This window comes from Papio anubis, chromosome 7 (assembly GCF_008728515.1).
Source record: "Papio anubis isolate 15944 chromosome 7, Panubis1.0, whole genome shotgun sequence".
Taxonomy (NCBI): Eukaryota; Metazoa; Chordata; class Mammalia; order Primates; family Cercopithecidae; genus Papio; species Papio anubis.
Genome location: NC_044982.1, coordinates 121587451 through 121607153, shown reverse-complemented (window position 1 = coordinate 121607153; position 19703 = coordinate 121587451). Strand labels below are relative to the sequence as shown.

Below are 19703 nucleotides of genomic sequence, written 5' to 3'. Positions count from 1 at the left end.
CCAAGGTGGGTGGATCACGTGAGGTCAGGAGTTTGAGACCGGCTTGGCCAACATGGTGAAACCCCATCTCTACTAAAAATACAAAAATTAGCTGGGCATGGTGGGGGCACCTGTAGTATCAGCTACTCGGGAGGCTGAGGCGGGAGAATCACTTGAACCCAGGAGGCGGAAGTTGTATTGAGCCAGGATCGCACCATTGCACTCCAGCCTGGGTGATAGAGCAAGACTCTGTCTCAAAAAACAAAATAAGACCTGGTGCGGTGGCTCACATCTGTAACCCTAGCACTTTGGGAGGCCGAGGCAAGTGAATCACGAGGTCAAGAGATCGAGACCATCCTGGCCAACATGGGGAAATCCCATCTCCACTAAAAATACAAAAATTAGCTGGGCATGGTGGTGGGCGCCTGTAGTCCCAGCTACTCAAGGGGCTGAGGCAGGAGAATCATTTGAACCTGGGAGGCGGAGGTTGCAGTGAGCCGAGATCGCGCCACTGCACTCCAGCCTGGGCAACAGAGTGAGACTCCATCTCAAAAAAATAAATAAATAAAATAAAATTTAGTGATTGAATATAGGGGAGAAGAGAAGAGAGATGGTTTGGATTACTTCCAGATTTCTGGTTTGGGAAACAGGGTCATAGTGATGGTATTTCCTGAGACCATAAACTCAGGCAGCAGAAGACAGGTCTAGGGTCTGAGAGGGGATAGGAGAGGAAATCAATTTTGGACCTGTTGAATTGGAGGAGGCGCTGCACAACCAACTGGGTATGTTTCAGAACTTAGGAGAGAAATCTGGGCTGGAAATAAAGATTTGTGATTCATCAGCTCATAGTTAGTCTCAGTGACTCCTCTGGTAGTTGAAACCTTTGAAGTGGCTGAAGTAACTCAAGGAGAGTATAAAATGAGAAGGTTAATGAAAAACAGGGAGGGAAATCCTGCATTTAAAGGAGGAATGGGGTAATAACCACTTACAGGAAACCGAATGGAGTAGTAGGAGAGGTGGGAAAACCTGTGGAGGGGGTGGCGGGAGGGGGGTTGCCAAAGAAAGAGCCAGAGGTCACCCATCCGCACAGATGTCTTCACACTGCTTTGCCAGCCTCTGAAAGATCGGGGGACATAACCTAACCTGCACAGGGTGTGAGCGAAGCCACAGCTCTTCACCAGCTCAGCAGTCTACCAGGTAACCCTGCCTATTTAGGTAAATGTTTTGAGGTATGAGAAATATGAGATAACCTACCTCTTAACTTGTAAGCAATAAATATACATTTTATGCCCCGAGTGCATGGCATGGCCTAGAATGAAAGGAGTACTTTTTTTCTTTGTTTTTTGGTTTACTGATAAACCATTTGCTTCATCTGTTAAATAGAGGTGATGATACTTACAGAATGGGATAGGATTGTAAGAAACTAAGTGAATAAACATAGATATGTAGTACTGAGCCTAACACACATAGGTGTCCAATGAGTGAGGGTTAGTTCTCTCCCTGTGTCTCTCTCTCTGTCTCTGTTTTCTCTTCTTTTTTCTTTCTTTCTCTCTCTTTTTTTTTTTTTTTTTTTTGAGATGGAGTCTTGCCTTGTCGCCCAGGCTGGAGTGCAGTGGCATGCTCTTGGCTCACTGCAACCTCCACCTCCTGGGTTCAAACAATTCTCCTGTCTCAGCCTCCTGAGTAGCTGGGATTACAGGTGCACACCACCACACCCAGGTAATTTTTGTATTTTTAGTAGAGACAGGGTTTCACCATGTTGGTCAGTCTGGTCTTGAACTCCTGACCTCAGGTGATCTGCCTGCCTTGGCCTTCCAAAGTGCTGGGATTACAGGCATGAGCCACTGCGCCCACTTCTTAATAGAAAATATGTGCCTTATAAACTTAAACTGTGCTATTTTAGAACTCAAGTTTTTAAAAAAATATGGCAGATTTCCATGAAGAAAAAAATGTAATTATTGATTGAATTGTGCCATTAGCATTAGAATTAGGTTTATAACAAATATGAACACTGTAGTAAACTTGCAAACAAAACAAAGCAAAAAATTGTACTTGTTATCCCCTTGTTGAATCTGGCCCTCTGTTTCAAATTAATTAGATTTTTGGTAACTATGCTAAACTTTGTCACATCCTTATTAAAATGGCTTAAGAATTTTGAAGAACAGCTCAGAAGGAGTCTGAAACTAATCTGAGTCTAGTACTGGAGATTCCATTAGCAATTGCAAAACTGATTAATCTTTTACCCGTTAACTTATTGATTATCGCTGCAGTTACTGCGTGTAACAGATTATGCAAGGGATAACAGGAGAAAACACTTTTTATAACTGCTGCTGATGTATTCAGTTTGAACACAATATTTCGTACTCTATATAATTATTTCTGCACTTTTAAGTGCTGGAACACTTCTAAGATAGAAACTTTGCTTAGTATTGTTTCAATATGAGGAGGTGTACTTTTAAATTTCTTAACTAGTAATGCATTATAGATTACCAAGTGCCTTCACTAATTTTATTGCTGCAGTTTAATTTTTGAGCCTCACTGTAACCCTATATATTAGGGTAAATATTAGGAAACTAATGTTTAATAAAGTTAAATTTCTTCCTGAAGGCTACACAAGTTAATGAGTGGCAGACTCAGAATTCAACACCATTTGAATCAGTAAATATTTATTAAATACCTACTATGTGCAGAGTTTTGTGTTAGGGCTAATAAATGCCAGGATAAGATTATAGACTTGAAGATGAAGTTATTTGGATAACTTTAAGTAATATTATGAAGGTTACTTTGTTACATTTCTGTCCAAGCTATTATGTTCAGTATCTTGGTGTACAAGGTTTAGGAGTGTTTTTTTGGTCGTTGCTGTTTGTTTCTTTGTTTTTTTCTTTTCTTTTGGTTTTGGTCATTACTGCTTATTTTATCACTATTTAGAACAAAATTGGAGAGAATCCCTTTAAAGGAAGAGTATATAGAAATGACACTAATAGATTCAGATCTAAAAACAATTTGCTGCCCGTGTGTGGTGGCTCACGCCTGTAATCCCAGCACTTTGGGAGGCCAAGGCAGGTGGATCACCTGAGGTCAGGAGTTTGAGACCAACCTGGCGAACATAGTAAAACTCCATCCCTACTAAAAATACAAAAATTAGCTGGGCATGGTGGCGGGTACCTGTAATCCCAGCTACTTGGGAGGCTGAGGCAGGAGAATAGCTTGAACCTGGGAGGTGTAGGTTGCAGTGAGCCAAGACTGTGCCACTGTACTCCAGCCTGGGTGACAGAGCAAGACACTGTCTCAAAAAAAAAAAAAAAGAAAGAAAATCCCAATTTGTTTTGCAGTTTATTAGTTGCTGTCTTTGTTTTCCCATGTGAGCCTCACAGCTATCCGCTGGGTAAAATCAAGATCTGTCTTGATTTTATAAATGAGTAACATGAGGCACAGTGAGCATTTCGTCATGGAGGTCACATGCTTGGAGACAACAGTTAGTGATGAAGCTCCTGAGTTTGAGCCCTCTGATTCCTTCATGTGCCTTGCTCATCTCACTGAGTAGCATGGACCTGGTGGCCAGTCAGGACTGCTCTGTGCCAGGAGGTACCATGCATGGCCCTGCATTTTATCCTTATCTGATGGGGAATGCTCCATAGGCAGTAGCCTGAGTTTCTAGGCCTAGTCCCTTGTTGGTGGCTGTTTCTCAGGGATCAGTTGTGTAGGGCCCACACTGTGGATTTGATTACCTCCGTTTACAGCATGTCCTTGATAGTGAATTACTTTGCTATGTAGAACATAAGCGTCTCTATTAATACAGATACAGATCAAATGCAGTAGTACAGCAGGAGAAAATACACTTGGATTTAGAGGAAATATAAAAAACAAAAAATACAACCTAACTACTCGCTATAGAGAAACTGTTAAGTGGCATACTCAACATCATTACTGTGACTGTTAATCGTGGTACAGAGAGATGTTTATAGATGGGTTAAAAATTCTCACAATGATTATAAAAGTGTATATAGCTTGCCAGTTGATTTGGAACAGACTTAAAATGAAAGGAAAACCATTTTTATTTATTTATTTATTCTGTGAGGTAAATAAATAAAGCTGGAAAACAGGTCAATTTCATGCATGCAAGGTTTTATAGTAGGAAAAAAATGCATTGCACCTGTTCTGACCCTTTACATTTGAGGTTATTTGTTTTCAAACTTGACCCCAAGCACCAGTTTTAGACATCTCTATAATTAACTTGTTAGATAAAGCATAAGGATATTTTATTTGTCTTGATTTCTAGGACAATGGCAAAGTAGTAACTGAAATTACTAGCCTATTGTACATAGCAGTTAATTAAAGAAAAGCATTAACTATAGGAGAACACAACCACTGCTGTTGTCTTGTATCAGTACAAAAAGGCAGTAATTTTTTTGACAGCCACTGATTGGAAAGTTGCTTGCAGCCTTCCAGAAGCAAGGGGGTACATGCTGTGGATCAATAACCGGCAAATTTCCCATTAAAAAGAATACCTGAGCAATGTTCCAAATAGCCACTGGCATCTTAATTTTCCATGGAAACCTCAAATACTTGTGTGCCGAGGACAAGTCATTTTCGGACAATTTTTCCAGACTACTTGTTAACAGTTATTGCTGTCCCAAAAGGTTGACAGCCTACATGATTGATATTTCATTTACTTGTCATCACTGTTTGAGTAATGGCGAGTGCTGTATTTCTGTGGTTTTAAGGAACAGAATCTCCTGAAAGACATTTGCCTTAGTGTATATTCCAGAGTGTATGTTTCGTATGTTTATGCTGTATGTATATGAATTTTTATGTCCATAGAAGGAGAGAATCACTTCCTTTACAGTTTGAAGCCCTTTGGAGAGCTGAGTATACTTGTATCAGTCCATACCTATCCAACATCCACCTTCACTTTATTTGTTATTAGTGCAAACAGCCTTAGATGTATTAACTTGTGATTCCCAAAATGATGTGGAATTTTATAGCTCCCCTTTATTTTCAAGAGGAAAAAAAAAACCCTTGCTCTTGTAATAATTTTAATGTACATAAAAGCAATAGGAAGATATATGTGATGTCTGCTAAAAAAAGAAACTTTTAAAGAATGTCAGTAAACAATGATAATCAAGGAGAGATTTCCTAAACATATAGTATTTAAATAATATGAACATGTTTTTAATATAGAAACAGCGAGGATGAAAAGGGTGTTCTGCTCTTTGACAGCCCCTCAAAACATAAAATCAGCAGTTTTCATTGTGGATATTTTTCCACCAAGATCGTCACTTGTTGTTTGTCAAGCATTATAAGATGTGAGAGCACAGAAGCCATCTCCAAGTTAGGTGGACATATGCTTACAAATCAGTGTATTGAAAGAAGTGGTAATCAAACCACAGTACAACCTACTGAATAATTTGTGTTTACTAAGGAGTGTGAAAGCTTTGTCACTTAGAACTTTATTTTTTGTGTGCAGAATTTTACAGTGCAATTTGGTCTGTACTAAAGTGTTTATAAGGCTAAAGCATAAAAGGTATGTTTGCTTGAAACTAGGCTACCTTTTTATCCTGTTAATCCTGTCATCTTTGGATGGGTCATATTTTGTTTGCTGTTTCCACAGTCTCTGTAATTTAGATTTCCATTATCTGTGCATTTCATACACAAATGTGAATAATGTTTGATTAACTGGCATGTAGGTCCAAGCCCAATGTGAAGTTTCTTCATTTTGCTTTGCAAAATCCAGGGAAAAAGAGCAAGAAGCAATTTGGGAAATTCCACTAAAATGCTTTATGTGTTGTTTAAATATATATAATTTTCAAATATTTTGTATTATTTAATTTATATTAAATACTAATATAAAGTCTTAACACTTTTAAAGATAAATGCCAGGGTGAAGGCTAACATACTGGACTTTCAATCCTAAATATTCACTATAGTCATTTTGGTGTGCCGGTAGGGGAAAAGTATTCTCAAGGCTGATATGTTTATACCAGCAGTTTACAAAAGTACTGTGAATTAAACAACCACTAAGTGTCTGTTCCAGTATTCATACATTACTGAGTAATCTCTTTCTATAATCTCTTTGCAGTATTATTCCACAGTAATGGAACAGCAAGTAAATGGACAGTTAATAGAGCCTCTGCAGATATTTCCAAGAGGTAATGTTGAGCAAATTCTAATCAACAATGATTATTTCAGTAAACTGTTTCATCAACAGTTATGTTTTCCAAAGGTTTAAATGCACATAACATGATGTTTAGCTCTTAATTTGAAAAACAAAAGAAGTATTCATTATCATGGGGATTGCAGGCCATATTATAGTTATGGCAGATAAAATATCTAATTTACTAGAGTAAATTAAACTAACTAGATTGTTTTTTGTTTTTGAAGTACATGCTTACATTAGCTTAAAGAACTCTTTGGGGGTCCGCATGGTTTCTAAACCAAGGCAAATGAATGACTTTAATCCTGGATATTTATAAACTGTGGCTCATGATGGCGGCCAGAGCTGCGATTGAGGAGAAAGCTTTTAGCTAGTGCAGAAGCTAAGATTTACTGAGGTGTTAGGAGAGAAATTTTGGCGGAATGTTTGGTGTCTGTTTTTTTGAGGAGGTATTTTCTAAATAGTTGAAATTCTTCACAAATGGAAATTTGATTATCTCCAAAAATAAGAGCTGATGAGAGTAAGTTTCAGTGAATCACTTGGTCAGATAATTTTCTTTTTCCCTTTTAGGTTTGGCAGTACTATCCTTGTATCAGATATGATTGTTCAACCGTGTATAAATGTTCCCTCAAAATTTGAATAATGGTGAAAAAGAACAGTTTAATTATATAAACCATTAAGTCTTTCACCCGTTATACATTGCCCCACTTGGAATCCATGTTTTCTAACTAATGGAACAGATAAGGAAATTCTCTAAGTAACCCTTCTAGAAATAACTTAATTGAAATAATTAAAAGTTAAACTTACCTTCGTTAACTGATACTGTACAAATAATCATGGTATGAGTTTTCCAATTAAACATTCTAGACTTTCATTACCTGTAACTCTCTGAAGTTTGAATGGCTCAATTAACCAGTAGGCTCCTATTTGCACTGATAAAGTCTCCAAAGGCAGCTGGCTTGGCCAACCCTCAAGAAGATCTGGGTTCAAGAATAATATTGCTCTTTTAGCATATGTGTGGGCAGCAGAATCGGGAGTGCTTAGTATATTACTAATAACTTATTGAAGTGCTAAGTAAGTACAGTTGGGCTATTTAAGGCCAGTGATAGTTCAAAATAAGGATTGTGATTAATCCACTTCTGTGGTACTTGAAGAATAACCACCAAAACAGAAAAAAAGAAAGAAATGTTGCTATTTCCGTTTATTAGGCCAGTGATTAGGATGTAAATTATTTTTTTTGTTTGTTTGAGACAGAGTCTCGCTCTGCCACCAGGCTGGAGTGCAGTGGTGCAATCTCGGCTCACTGCAACCTCTGACTCCCTGGTTCAAGCGATTGTCCTGCCTCAGCCTCCTGAGTAGCTGGGATTACAGGCTCATGCCACCACACCCAGCTAATTTTTGTACTTTTAGTAGAAACAGGGTTTCACCATGTTGGCCAGGATGGTCTTGATCTTCTGACCTCGTGATCCGCTCCCTTGGCCTCCCAAAGTGCTGGGATTACAGGTATGAGCCACCGCGCCCAGCCAGGAGGTAGATTATATCTTAATGTTTGTAGTGACTGGAGAATTTGGGCAAGTTTCAAAATTCTTTCTTTACAAGGAATACTATTTTACAAACTGAAAATTTCTATTAATTTCTCTACTGACATTATAGCTCTGCCATAGAAAACCCTAGTTGCAGTATCCTGGAGAAATATACTTCCAGGCAGGGCACAGTGATTCATGCCTGTAATCTCAGCATTTTGGGAAGCTAAGGCAGGCGGATTGCTTGAGCTCAAGAGTTTGAGACCAGCCTGGGCAACATGTCAAAACCCTGTCTGTACAAAAAAAATACAAAAATTAGCCAGGTGTAGTGGCATACTCCTGTTGTCCCAGCTACTTGGTGGGCTAAGGTGGGAGGATGGCTTGAGCCCAAGAGGTTCAGGCTACAGTGAGCCATGTTTGTGCCCCTGTACTCCAGCCTGAGTGACAGAGCAATACCCTGTCTCAAAAAAAAAGAAAGAAAGAAACATACTTCCAATGTTGTGGGTTGGTTGTTTTCTTTCATTTTGTGAGCAGTCCTGTCATTCTCACTGTTCATCTCATTATGCTTCTTCCCATGATAATCACAACCATTTTTAGATGTCTGCTCTGTTAAGGCCTTAATATTGCTTTACGTGTCATCGTCTGTAATCTTCCTGGTAGTTCTGCCTATTAGGTATTATTGTTTCCAATTTATGGATGAGAATATTGAGGTTCAGAGAGGTTAAGTAACTTCAGAGTCACACAGCTTATAAGTGCTTACTATGCCCTTTGAGTAAGAATGTCATTTAAATTATAATGTGATTAAAATGGAAAGACATATATATTAAAATATAATTAGAGTGTGCATGGGAGTAGTTTGGAGGGCTTGTTTTGGAGTGGAGAGAAGAGTATATTATGGGGAGGGGATTCTTAAAGGAGGAAAATATATGAGATGTCATTGTCACATGTAGTCTTATCATAAAACCCACTAGGCTGCAATAAATTGTTAAACATAGTCTTTCTAAGCCAAATTTAAATATTTCAGAATATGAGACTGTCTTTTTATTTCTGTAGTTTTTAAATATGCTATGGTATAATTGTTTCTAGTGTTTGGTAGTCTTTTGCTTTTTGCTACCTATCTACATTGAATGTACATTTTATCATATGTAGATAAGCGAAATTATGCAAATTTACATAATCAACATGTAGACATACTGGGTATATTTCCTATGTCTACCTAGTTGGTTAGAGGCCCTCACACCTTAAAAAGAATCTTTATACTGAACAAGTAGGAAGGATAGGAGAAAATGATTGTTTCCATTTTAGTTTTTTTTTTTTTTTTGGAGACAAGAGTCTCACTCTATCACCCAGGCTGGCGTGCAGTGCGTGCTCACTGCAGCCTTTATCTCCCCAGGCTGAAGCAGTTCTTCTGCCTCAGCTCCTGAGTAGCTGGGACTATAGGCATGTGCTGCCACGCTGGGCAAAGTTTTTTTATTTTTCAATAGAGACAGGGTATCACAATGTTGCCCAGGCTGGTGTCAAACTCCTGAGGTCAAGCAGTCCTCCCACTGCCACCTCTCCAAGTGCTGGGATTAAAGGCATGAACCACCATGCTTGGCCATAATTCTGATCTAATAACATGTTCTCCTCATTCCAAGTAGCACAGTTGCCTTGGATAGTAACTCCCAGGTCATGGCTAAGTCCTCTCCATTGTTAAAAGATATGTTAAATATTAATAAGTGTGAACATTGACTAGCTTTACAGTAATTCCTGACCCGATAACTTTAGGAAATAGGAGGTTACTGGGTTTTTTGACTGCTGTTTACATCTCTAGTTATAAAAGTTTGAGAAGTCAATTGAGGAGTGAGGCAGATGTTAAGGTTAGAGATAAGAGTTGACGTTTGTCTCTGATTCCTTGGCTAGCGACTTTGTTTAAAGGAAATTTATGAATGCACTGCTTACTTCAGTGCAAATATTTTGAAGTGTCATCTTAGGAAGTATTGATGGTCCCTCAAGGACCAGGCATCAAATGCATGTGACTGTAGTTCAAAAGGTTAATTTCCATTTTAAGGAAAGAAGATTTTGAGTCTTAATTTTAGTGCATTTTAGAAAGGCAAGTGAAAACATTTTGTTATGGTTTAGATATATTTTCTAGGAAAAATAACGTAATAAATTTGAGTATATTTGAAATATACAAAATGAAAGCAACGGAAGTGTTTTGTAATTATTACCCATATCTTCTCCTTTTTTTTTTTTTTTTTTTTTTTTTTGAGACAGAATCTCACTCTGTCACCAGGCTGGAGTGCAGTGGCATGATCTCAGCTCACTGCAACCTCCGCCTTCTGGGTTCAAACGATTCTCCTGCCTCAGCCTCCCAAGTAGCTGGGATTACAGGCACCCGCCACCACGCCCAGCTAATTTTTGTATTTTAGGTAGAGATGGGGTTTCACCATATTGACCAGGATGGTCTTGATCTCTTGACCTCATGATCGGCCCACCTCAGCCTCCCAAAGTGCTGGGATTACAGGCATGAGCCACTGCGCCCAGTCGTTACCCTCATTTTCTTGTTATTAAACGGCTCCATTTCTTATAGTCAGAAACAGGAAAAAGACATGTACATCTGAGAGAGGGGCAAAAGAAAAAAAAAATCAAATTAATCCATCCCCAAACAATCAATCAAAATTGACGGCCCCTTAACATACAATTTGTAGGGGACTATAGTTTTCATGTCTATAACATGGGCAGGAGGCTTTTGTATTTTTAACACATTTGTTGAAGAAGCATTTGCTGAATTAGAAAAGTACTAACTTGTAACTCAAGATGGTGTCAGGAAATTAATATTCTTTTTTCCTGGTACTGCCTTATCTCTAGGACTAAATCTTAGCACATGTCAAGATTTGTAAGAAATGTAATAAAATTAGTTATATGTCTGTATTTTAATACATTTGACTGCTTATGCCTGTGCAAAGTAGTATTCAAACTAGAATGTTCAATCGTAGAATCTCTAGCAATCTTTTTGGCATTAAAAGATCCTTTTCTCACCCCCCTCCCCCGCAAAAGAATCCCTTAGCTCTTTTCAAAGTAGTTTTAAGTGATAGCAGATATACAATGTAATAGAATGAGGACAGATTGCAGAAATTTGAATTATGAAAGGAATCTAATCATTTTAGCTCAGTTAACTTGGTTTTTATATGTTTTAAGCAGAAATTGGAATTTATATGAGGTGGTGTCAGAAAGCTCTTTGCATTTATAAATGCTCACTCCTGCAAGTTAAAACCCTGGTTCATAATTCCCACTTTGGGTCTTGGGAGCCACTTTTCAATCATTTCTCTCTGCTAATTTTGGTGTCACCCTCATTTCTTTTTAAACGATTCATTTTGAGCAAATTTGTAAATGGCCCTGATGTGTTCTACAATTTAGTCAATTACTGTTTCAGCCTGCAAGCCTCCTGGGGAACGGAACATACATGGCCTGAAGGTACGAATTTCAATAATTGTTTCAGTAAAGTTAGATGGATTTGTAATGCTGTGTTCCACTTATTGAAATGTCAAATAAAACTGCACTTTCTCAAGCTCTGACAAGCGATCCTTTTATTTATTTTTTTTAAATGGGAGGTGGAGGGGGATTCATCTGTAGTATTTGCTCAGTATGTGTATATATTTGCATACGCGGGGTTTGGTACTGTATTTTCAATTATTTGGAATTGTTTTGTTGGTCAGTATCTTCAGGATAATCCTAGATGCTGGTATCTACAAAGATTTTAGTGAGAATATAGACTTCATTTCAGTGATTAATTAAGCACATGAGCATATTGGACATGGAATACCCTCCTTTTGACATATTTATGCTAGAAACATATATCTAGCACATAGCTTTTCATTCTGTCTATTTTGTATTCTGGATTTCTGTTTAGGGCTTCACATCTGAAAGAAAAGCTGGCTTTTGTATTAGGCTCAAATATTTAATAATTAATGATTTGGACCTCATTTTTTAGTGAATAAGAAACATTCTGCATACAGTGTTCTGCTTGGTTGCAGAGCTAGAAGGATGTAACTTGAGGTTCACTACTAACCCCTGGGTATATTCTTAATGTACTTTTTGAACATACTGTTTTTATATGTATTCTAGACAGTGAGTTGGATTTTCACACTGTTTATCTCTCCTTTTTCATCACCGTTTAAATATTTAATGGAATAATGACAGGAATAGAATATTATGTAATGTATGGGTTATACGGTTTTGTAACCTATATACTGAATAGACTCCAACCGTAGGTCTGTCTAGCAACAAGCTAATTAACCTTCATAGTGAAATGAGAAATTTGTGGCAAATTATAGGTTAATTAGAACTGTGTCCTCAGAACACAAGACTGATCAAGATTCTTTCTTTACTTTTAGGTGAATACTCGGGCCGGACCCTCTCAACACAGCAGCCCAGCAGTCTCAGATTCACTTCCAAGCAATAGGTGAGAGCAGTTTAGTGAAGTGTGCCCTTGATGTGATTTATCTACAGAGTTGGGGTGAGGTGGGGAAGAAGCTAGAAAGAAATTTGACTAGTTAGATAACCTAGCTACATATTGACCAAAGAGAAAGGACCTCTTATGGAAAGGTGAATGTTTAGATTTAGACTGGGTGCTCAGAGAAGGCTGCCTGGGGAGAGTGATGTTTCTGTTTTGACCTGAAGGATGAGAAGTACGTCAAGAAGTAGAGAAGGGTGTTTCAGACAGAGGGAAGAGGGTAGGTGAAGGCCCTGAGGTGGAGAAGAAACTCGGCATGTTTGTGAATAGGCCAGTTTGACTGGAGCACAGGGAGGGGTGCTGGGTTGGGGAAGGGATTTGGAGAGAGGAGATGAGAGAGCAATAGGAGTGATAGGAGCTAAGGAGGTAGACAGGACTCATCATGCGGGGCCTCGTAGGCCCTGTCATGTTTGAATTTTCCTCTCAGTTGCACTGGCGAGCAGTTAGAGGGCTTTTAGTAGGACAGGGACGTGGCCAGCCCTATGTTTTTAAAAGATTCTCTGCCTGTGGTGTGGCAAATGAGCAGAATCTAATCCTGCCTTCTTTTGATGTTTGACTCCCTACTCCTTGCCAAATGGTCTTCAAACCTCTTCCTGAACATCCCTGTTGGAGGAATGCACTTTATCAGCCAAGGCAGGTCCTTCCCTTTTTTATTCGGCTGTATCTCAGAAGGCTCTTTTTGTGAGCTGGAATTTGTCTTTCTATAGCACCCACTCATAACATTTTAGTTAAGCCCTCAGAACGTGGTTGTTCCCTCTTCCAGGGGAACAGCTCTTCCAATGGTCTTCCCTCCAAACACAGTTCTAGATTTTCTGTCTCAGTAAATTCTCCCATATCCAGTCTATTGCTAACTCCAGATAACCTGTCAGTCCTCCTTCACTGCTTCCTAGGCCTCCCTCAGTGCCACACCCTGTCAGTCCCCACACTTGTAGGTTCTACCTTCTGAGTAGCTCTGAGTCTTTCTACTCACCAGCATCCCTGCTGCTGTGTGGGTGGTTCTGGCTCTCCACATCGCTGCCACAGCCTCCTGAGAGTCTGCTCCCTCCGTTCTTGCCCCATTGAGCCCCTCCTCCACCCTGCAGCTGGAGCCACCTTGCCAGTGCACAGTCCTGAGCTGCAGTCATTCCCTACTTTAAAACTTTACTGCTCTTCATGCTTTCAAGATGAAGTGTAACCTCCACAGCAGGTGAGCAGTGGCCCTTCACATATGGGTGCTCTGTGTACTCCAGCTTGTTGACCTGCCTCTCCACGGCATCCCACCTGACATTCCAGCTTTGCTGATGAACACATAGTGCCCTGAATGGACCACTTTCTTCTCTCTACTGGGCCTGCACATTTTCCCGTTTCTTTTCATCCCCACCTTGACCTTCAGTCTGGCTAACCTTGGTTATCTTTGAGGGCTAAATTATCTTCTTCTGAAAACTGTCCCTGATTACTACCCATCTCCCAGTGCACACCAGGGACCTCTGTAGGAATTCCTATGATATCCCCACGCTTCCTTGTATTGTAGCAGTGAGCACATTGTATTATAATCACCTCTGTCCTCCAGTAGATTCTATACTCCTTGAGGGCAGTGACTGTAGCATATTCATTGGCAAAGTTCCAATTCCCAGCATGATGCTTGCCATATAGGTTATAGTCAATCATGTTTGAATGAATGAATGAATGTATGTGTGAATATACTTGTATTTCTTTTACATCTTGCCTCTGGACTAAATTCTCCCATCTCTTTCATCTTTTCTGATATGACATTACTTCTAGTCCCCTCATCCTTTTACTCTTCTTTGGATATCTCAGTGTCTCTCTTCAGGTGTCATACTCAAGTTACAGTCGTAACACATTTAAATTTTAAAATGTTTTTATTTTATTTCATTACTTTTTTAGAGATGGGGTCTCGCTCTGTTGTGCAGTTAGAGTGCAGTGGCGCAATCATAGCTTGCTGCAACCTTGACCTCCTGGGTTCAAGTGGTCCTTCCACCTCAGCCTCCCAAGTAGCTGGGACTATGGGCCTGCACCACAATGCCTGGCTAGGCATTTTTTTTTTTTTAATTTTTTAATTTCTTTTGTAGAGATGGGGTCTCACTGTGTTGCCTAGGCTAGTCTCAAACTCCTGGCTCAAGCAATTTTCTCACTATGACCTTCCAAAGTGTTGTAGTTACAGTCATGAGCCACCACAGCTGGCCTTAAAATGTTTTTAAGAGTGATTTTTGGATAGCTTAGGTCACCATGAACATGCGGATGAATGAAATATTGAGTAAAATGACTCACAAAGAAATTGCCAAGATACAATTTTTTCTTTTTTGTTTTTTTTTTTGTTTTTTTTAACCAAAGTTGATAGCCAGATACTAGCATAATGAATGAAACAGTATTTTCCTCTATTGCTCTCAAAGCATGGGTTGTTTTTTCTTTTGCCTTAGGTGATTGACTGTTTATTAAACTGAGTTTACTAATCCACTTGGTGTTCCTAGGTCATAATTACTGAATTCAAGTCCTGCTGCCAAGGCAAGGCCTTTCCTAAACTACTTAGCTTTCTCCTTCTGTAAATTAGGATGATTAAACTTTCCATCTATCTACCACTGGTGTTAGAAAGATTGATGAAGCTGTATTAGGAATCACGTTTTATTTCTTGGATGAAAGGCATTTTATAAATGCAATGAATCAAAATGTTATTAATTCAAGTTTATAACGTAATGCAATATCTATGTAGAAACCTTGCCTGGACTTTGTTTGGTTATTTGTGTCTTTACAATAATTGGAACTATCAAATTGGGAGTCATTTGTGGGAAAACTAGAATCTGAATGTTTCCCAGAAAAAAATATGTGTGTGTTTGTGTGTGTATAGGAGATAGACAGACTTTGAGCAAGGTATGTACCTTAGAGGTCTGTATCTTAGTATCCTTTATAAATTAGGGATAATAACTATACCTGGAGTATAGTTATTATAAGGATTAAATTAGGATAATAAGCATTTAGCACAGTGCCTAGCACATGATCATCACTTGATAAATAGCAGCTATTATTATGTTAACTGGACTGATTTTAGGCAGCTGTGTATTTTTTCCATATATGTTTCAGCTTTCATCCTATTCTACAAAATTGTTAATTGCCACTTTAGTGCATGGAGTCTTAGACGTCGTAGGACATTAAAGTCAAGAACCCTTGGATGAGGACATACTTTATAAAATCTGGGAAAATAGGGACTCAGGCTCCATAGTTTACATTTGACCATAGCAAAAGTTTAAGATATATGTAGAAAGAAGAGTAATTATAACTTGAAATGGTAAAGTGTGATCAAACTTGAAGTCTGAGATTCTCTCAAACGTAACTTATTAAAGGTACTAAATGGAATATGTGTATTTCATGTTAGGTCTTGAGTCCTTTCTCTTTTTTTCTTTTTCTTTTCTTCCTTCCTTTCTCCTTCCTCCCTCCCTCCCTCTCTCTCTCTTTCTTTCCTTCCCTCTCTTTCTTCTTTCTGAGACAGGGTCTCATTGCTGTCACCCCCCATTCTGGAGTGCAGTGGCACAATTACGGGTCACCACAGCCTCAACCTCCTGGCCTCAAGTGACCTGAGTAGCTAGGATTACAGGCAGGTGCCACCATGCCTGGCTAAGTTTTTAATTTTTTTTAGAGATGGGGCCTTACTATGTTGCCCAGGCTTGTTCTTGAACTCCTGGGCTCAAGCGATCCTCTTTCCTGGGCCTCCTAAAGTGCAGAGATTACAGGCTTGAGACACTGTGCTTGGCCCCTTTTGCTTTCTGATATATTTATGATCTTAATATCTTACTGCATTACTACTACTGCCACCACTGTATAATAATAACCAGAGCAGTGACCACCATTTATGGAACCCTGAGCATATGTCAAGTCATTTACAGGCATGAGCCACTGTTCCTGGCCTCTTAACAGGCTTTAAAGCTCAAATAGAATATTGTTGGGAAAAGGTGCTATTTTATATGCTACTCTACTAGTCAGGTAGATATTCACAGGTATAACTCATTATAAAGCTAGAAGTCTTCAGAGCTCCCCTTGACTACCATTCTTTATTCAAGAAGGACTTTCACGCCGGGGTAGTGGCTCTTGCCTGTAATCCCAGCACTTTGGGAGGCCGAGGCGGGTGGACCACCTGAGGTTGGGAGTTCGAGACCAGCCTGACCAACATGGAGAAACCCCTGTCTCTACTAAAAATACAGGCGTGGTGGCACATGCCTGTAATCCCAGCTACTCGGGAGGCTGAGGCAGGAGAATCACTTGAACCAGGGAGGTGGAGGTTGTGATGAGCCGAGATCGTGCCATTGTACTTTGCACTCCAGTCTGGGCAACAAGAGCGAAACTCTATCAAAAAAAAAAAAAGGACTTTCACTAAATTTATCCATATGAGTGTTAACATAGTCATACATGTTCAGAAAACGCTTTAATATTTCCTAAATAACTCTGGAAGCTGAGTCTTGTACCCATAGGAAAGGAAAAAAAAGCCAGCTAAAATTTATTAGTTTTGTTTGTAAAAACACACCTACTATGGACAAGACACAGCACTAGATTTTTTGTAATATTTAATTTTCCTGGTTACCCTGTGAAATTGATATTTTCCCCATTTTACAGAAAGAGGAAATTGAGGTTCAGCGAGGATAAGTAACTTGTCCCAGATCACACAGCTAGTGAGTACCAGGATTTATTTGTACTACATATTTGCTTCCCAGGAAACTCAATTATAACTTTTAACTGTGTGAGAGACCAGGACTTAAATTATCTGTTTTTTCTTTTAAAGTTCCATAATCTTTATTTGCTGTGAATATTAGTGCTTAGCAGCTGACATTGTCCACATGAAATTGCCTCTGAAAGGCTATCTAAAGGCAGTAGAACTAATGACCATAAAAAAGTCACTGAAGTAGTTCGTAAAATATTGTAGCTTCATCTTGACTGTAGGCTTCTTTATTGCTTTAGATTACTAATAGAGTTTTAGTGTCTTTATTTGATACCTTTTGCATTTGGCCAGTTACTTTTGAAAAAAAAAAATTATATCGGGAGAAGGATGTGAGGAGTGTGCTCAATCCCTATACCTAAAAGCAAAGGTGTATTTCAGTCTGGAATTTTCAGTGGTGTTCAGAGGTGTTGATGATCTTGCCACTAAAAAGTGTTTTTCCTTTTCAGCTTAAAGAAGTCTTCTGCTGAACTGAAAAAAATATTAGCCAATGGCCAGGTAGGTATTATTATATATTAAGATTTGCACATAGTAATAACATATTACTGTCCATTTTTTGTATCCATAAGCTTATTAAACAGATAAAGAGTCTGTGAGTTACCTGTCATAAATGAATAACATGGCTTAATTTGATTGGCAGAACAATTTGCAGCCCGTTTTTCAAACTGTGCTAATGGGTTTCACTCCCAGCAGATTGAAGTACCATGCACACACCCTGCTGCCATCTCAGTTTTTAAAAAGTTAATCAGTTCTGAACAAGTGTGTCAACTCAGGGGCTGTTGAAATGGCCCTGCATTCTGAGGTAACTGTTTCTTTCATTATCTTTGGGGAGAAAAGGAAAAACCATTACTTTTTCACCTTAGCTCCTTCTTTTGTCCTGAAACTAACACTGGCTTTTTAGGGAAGCAGTGACAGCCGACCTTTGGCGTAGAAAATTCCTGGCCTTCAGGAGACCTTGGTTTGCCTCGTAGACTGGCCATCTTATGCTGAATGACCTAACCCAGCCAGTGAGGGGCAAACGAGCCTTCAGGCCAGTTATTTCTTACTAATTTTGATTCAAGTAAATGGACACATCTGAAATAGTATAGTGCTTTTAAACATACACTGGTAAATTAAGCTACCTACAGGGTCCTCGATTCTTCAATAGCAACATAAATGCGTTTTAATGTTTGTTATAGTGGAAGCCCTTTGATAGCCTTGGAGGCAGGCGCCTGTCCATTGCGATCAAGCCTGCCTATTAGACTCTATTGACTGAGACATCTGTGTCACTGCAAATAAAAGACTCTTATTGATTTTCTTAACTGCTGTTCACTTCCCGTCCATGTTTCGAAGGCTGAAATCTTAATTATCTCAGATGCTTATTCAGTGCCTTCACACGCTGACCTCTCCAAGCCTCATTGGCATTTCATGAATCAAGTACTTGTAGTGGAGCATGTCAAGAAGACAAAGCCAGGTCCTCATGCCTGTCCTTTAATATCACCTGTAACATTGTGGCCTAATACATGTGCATGCCTTAAAACAGTGCTGTATGGTAGTGATTCTGGAGGCCTTGCTTATTTAGCACACAATTCCTTGAACACAGTTAGAAGAAATTAAGTTGATCTGCTTCTGACATCTGATTGCCATCCAGAGTATGTGAATTCCAGTCCTTAAATATCCTGTATACAGCTAAGGAGAATCTAGTGGTGTATGTATAATCTTTGCACTCTCAACATTTTAGATAGTATTTATCGAATACCTTTAACTTTCAGCAGCCAAAGGTTTGTTTAGATTGAGGTCCACATCTGTATCACCTCAGTGCCTTATATTTTGTTGGAACCAGTATATATAAACAAAATCTGACTAAAAGGAAAGATACTGAGCCTAGGATATTTGTGTATCTTCAACATGCTTGCATTCTAGTTACTAATTGTAGTTTATGTATGAGTCACTGTGTTCCTTAGCTGGAAAATATATTTCAAAATTGACATAAATTAAGAAGCTTTAACTACATTTATTCAGCCCAGGCAATGGAAAATAACCTGTCATAGACTCTTCTTCCAAAAATGAAAAACAGTTTTTTCCACTGCAAAAAAATAATGTTTTGACAGTAAACCTAGTACCATAGATATCTTAGTGGCTTCAGTTATGAGGTTCTCTGTGGTGGGAGGTTGTCATGGCAAGGATTTTTGACACTTAAAGATTGTTTATTGCTTTCCCTTGGGAATGTGATAACCTCATATTAAACAATACAGCTTTTTTTTTTTTTCTTTATAAGGATTAGCCTTTCTTACATTTACTTGCACTCAAAAAATTCCCTCAAAAACCAAAAAAAACCCACCTTTGGAAGCTTTCAAAATGTCTCCTTCTACTAATTCCTTAATTCCTTGGTGCTATAGGGTAACTAAACAGTGAGTGAAATTGCATTGCAGTGAGGTACTGTGCACAGTTGTAGGCATCAATAAATTTCTGGGCTGAACACTGACACCACTTGATATGGAAGATGTAAGTCACATTTAATGATACTTTAACACTTGAGCATAGTTTTTTATTTTAGTGGTTTATGCTCTCAAGCATTAATAATGATTTGCCTTTCCACTAGCCTCCACTTAGATTTAATAAGGAATTCATATTAATCATTAAAAGAAAGGGACATGATTCTTCAAGATAATCAAATATTGACAAGTTAGAAATAGCTTTCTGCCTGGGTTCATTGATATAGGTTATGTGATATAAATATTTATTTCTTTTCTGTCACTCAGAGTAAATGCCACCAATTGATTCAGCATTGATATAGTGTCAACAGTTCATAAGAAACATTTGACTGGCCTGTGTTTTCCGATTAGTCTCTGCTCTATAAAGTGGGATTTACTA

The 19703-nt window shown here is 38.8% G+C and overlaps 1 protein-coding gene across 14 annotated transcripts in view; it reads left to right on the top strand.

Annotated features, from left to right (window-relative positions):
* MAP2K5 (mitogen-activated protein kinase kinase 5) overlaps positions 1-19703 on the top strand; it is a 274973-nt gene that overhangs the window by 31214 nt on the left and 224056 nt on the right. For all 14 annotated transcript variants that reach the window (XM_021941782.1, XM_021941781.2, XM_021941778.1 and 11 more), the window contains exons 4-7: positions 6059-6128; positions 11072-11112; positions 12033-12100; positions 17300-17348. In XM_021941782.1, coding sequence (XP_021797474.1) covers positions 6059-6128; positions 11072-11112; positions 12033-12100; positions 17300-17348 — 228 coding nt within the window. The remainder of the gene's footprint in view (positions 1-6058; positions 6129-11071; positions 11113-12032; positions 12101-17299; positions 17349-19703) is intronic.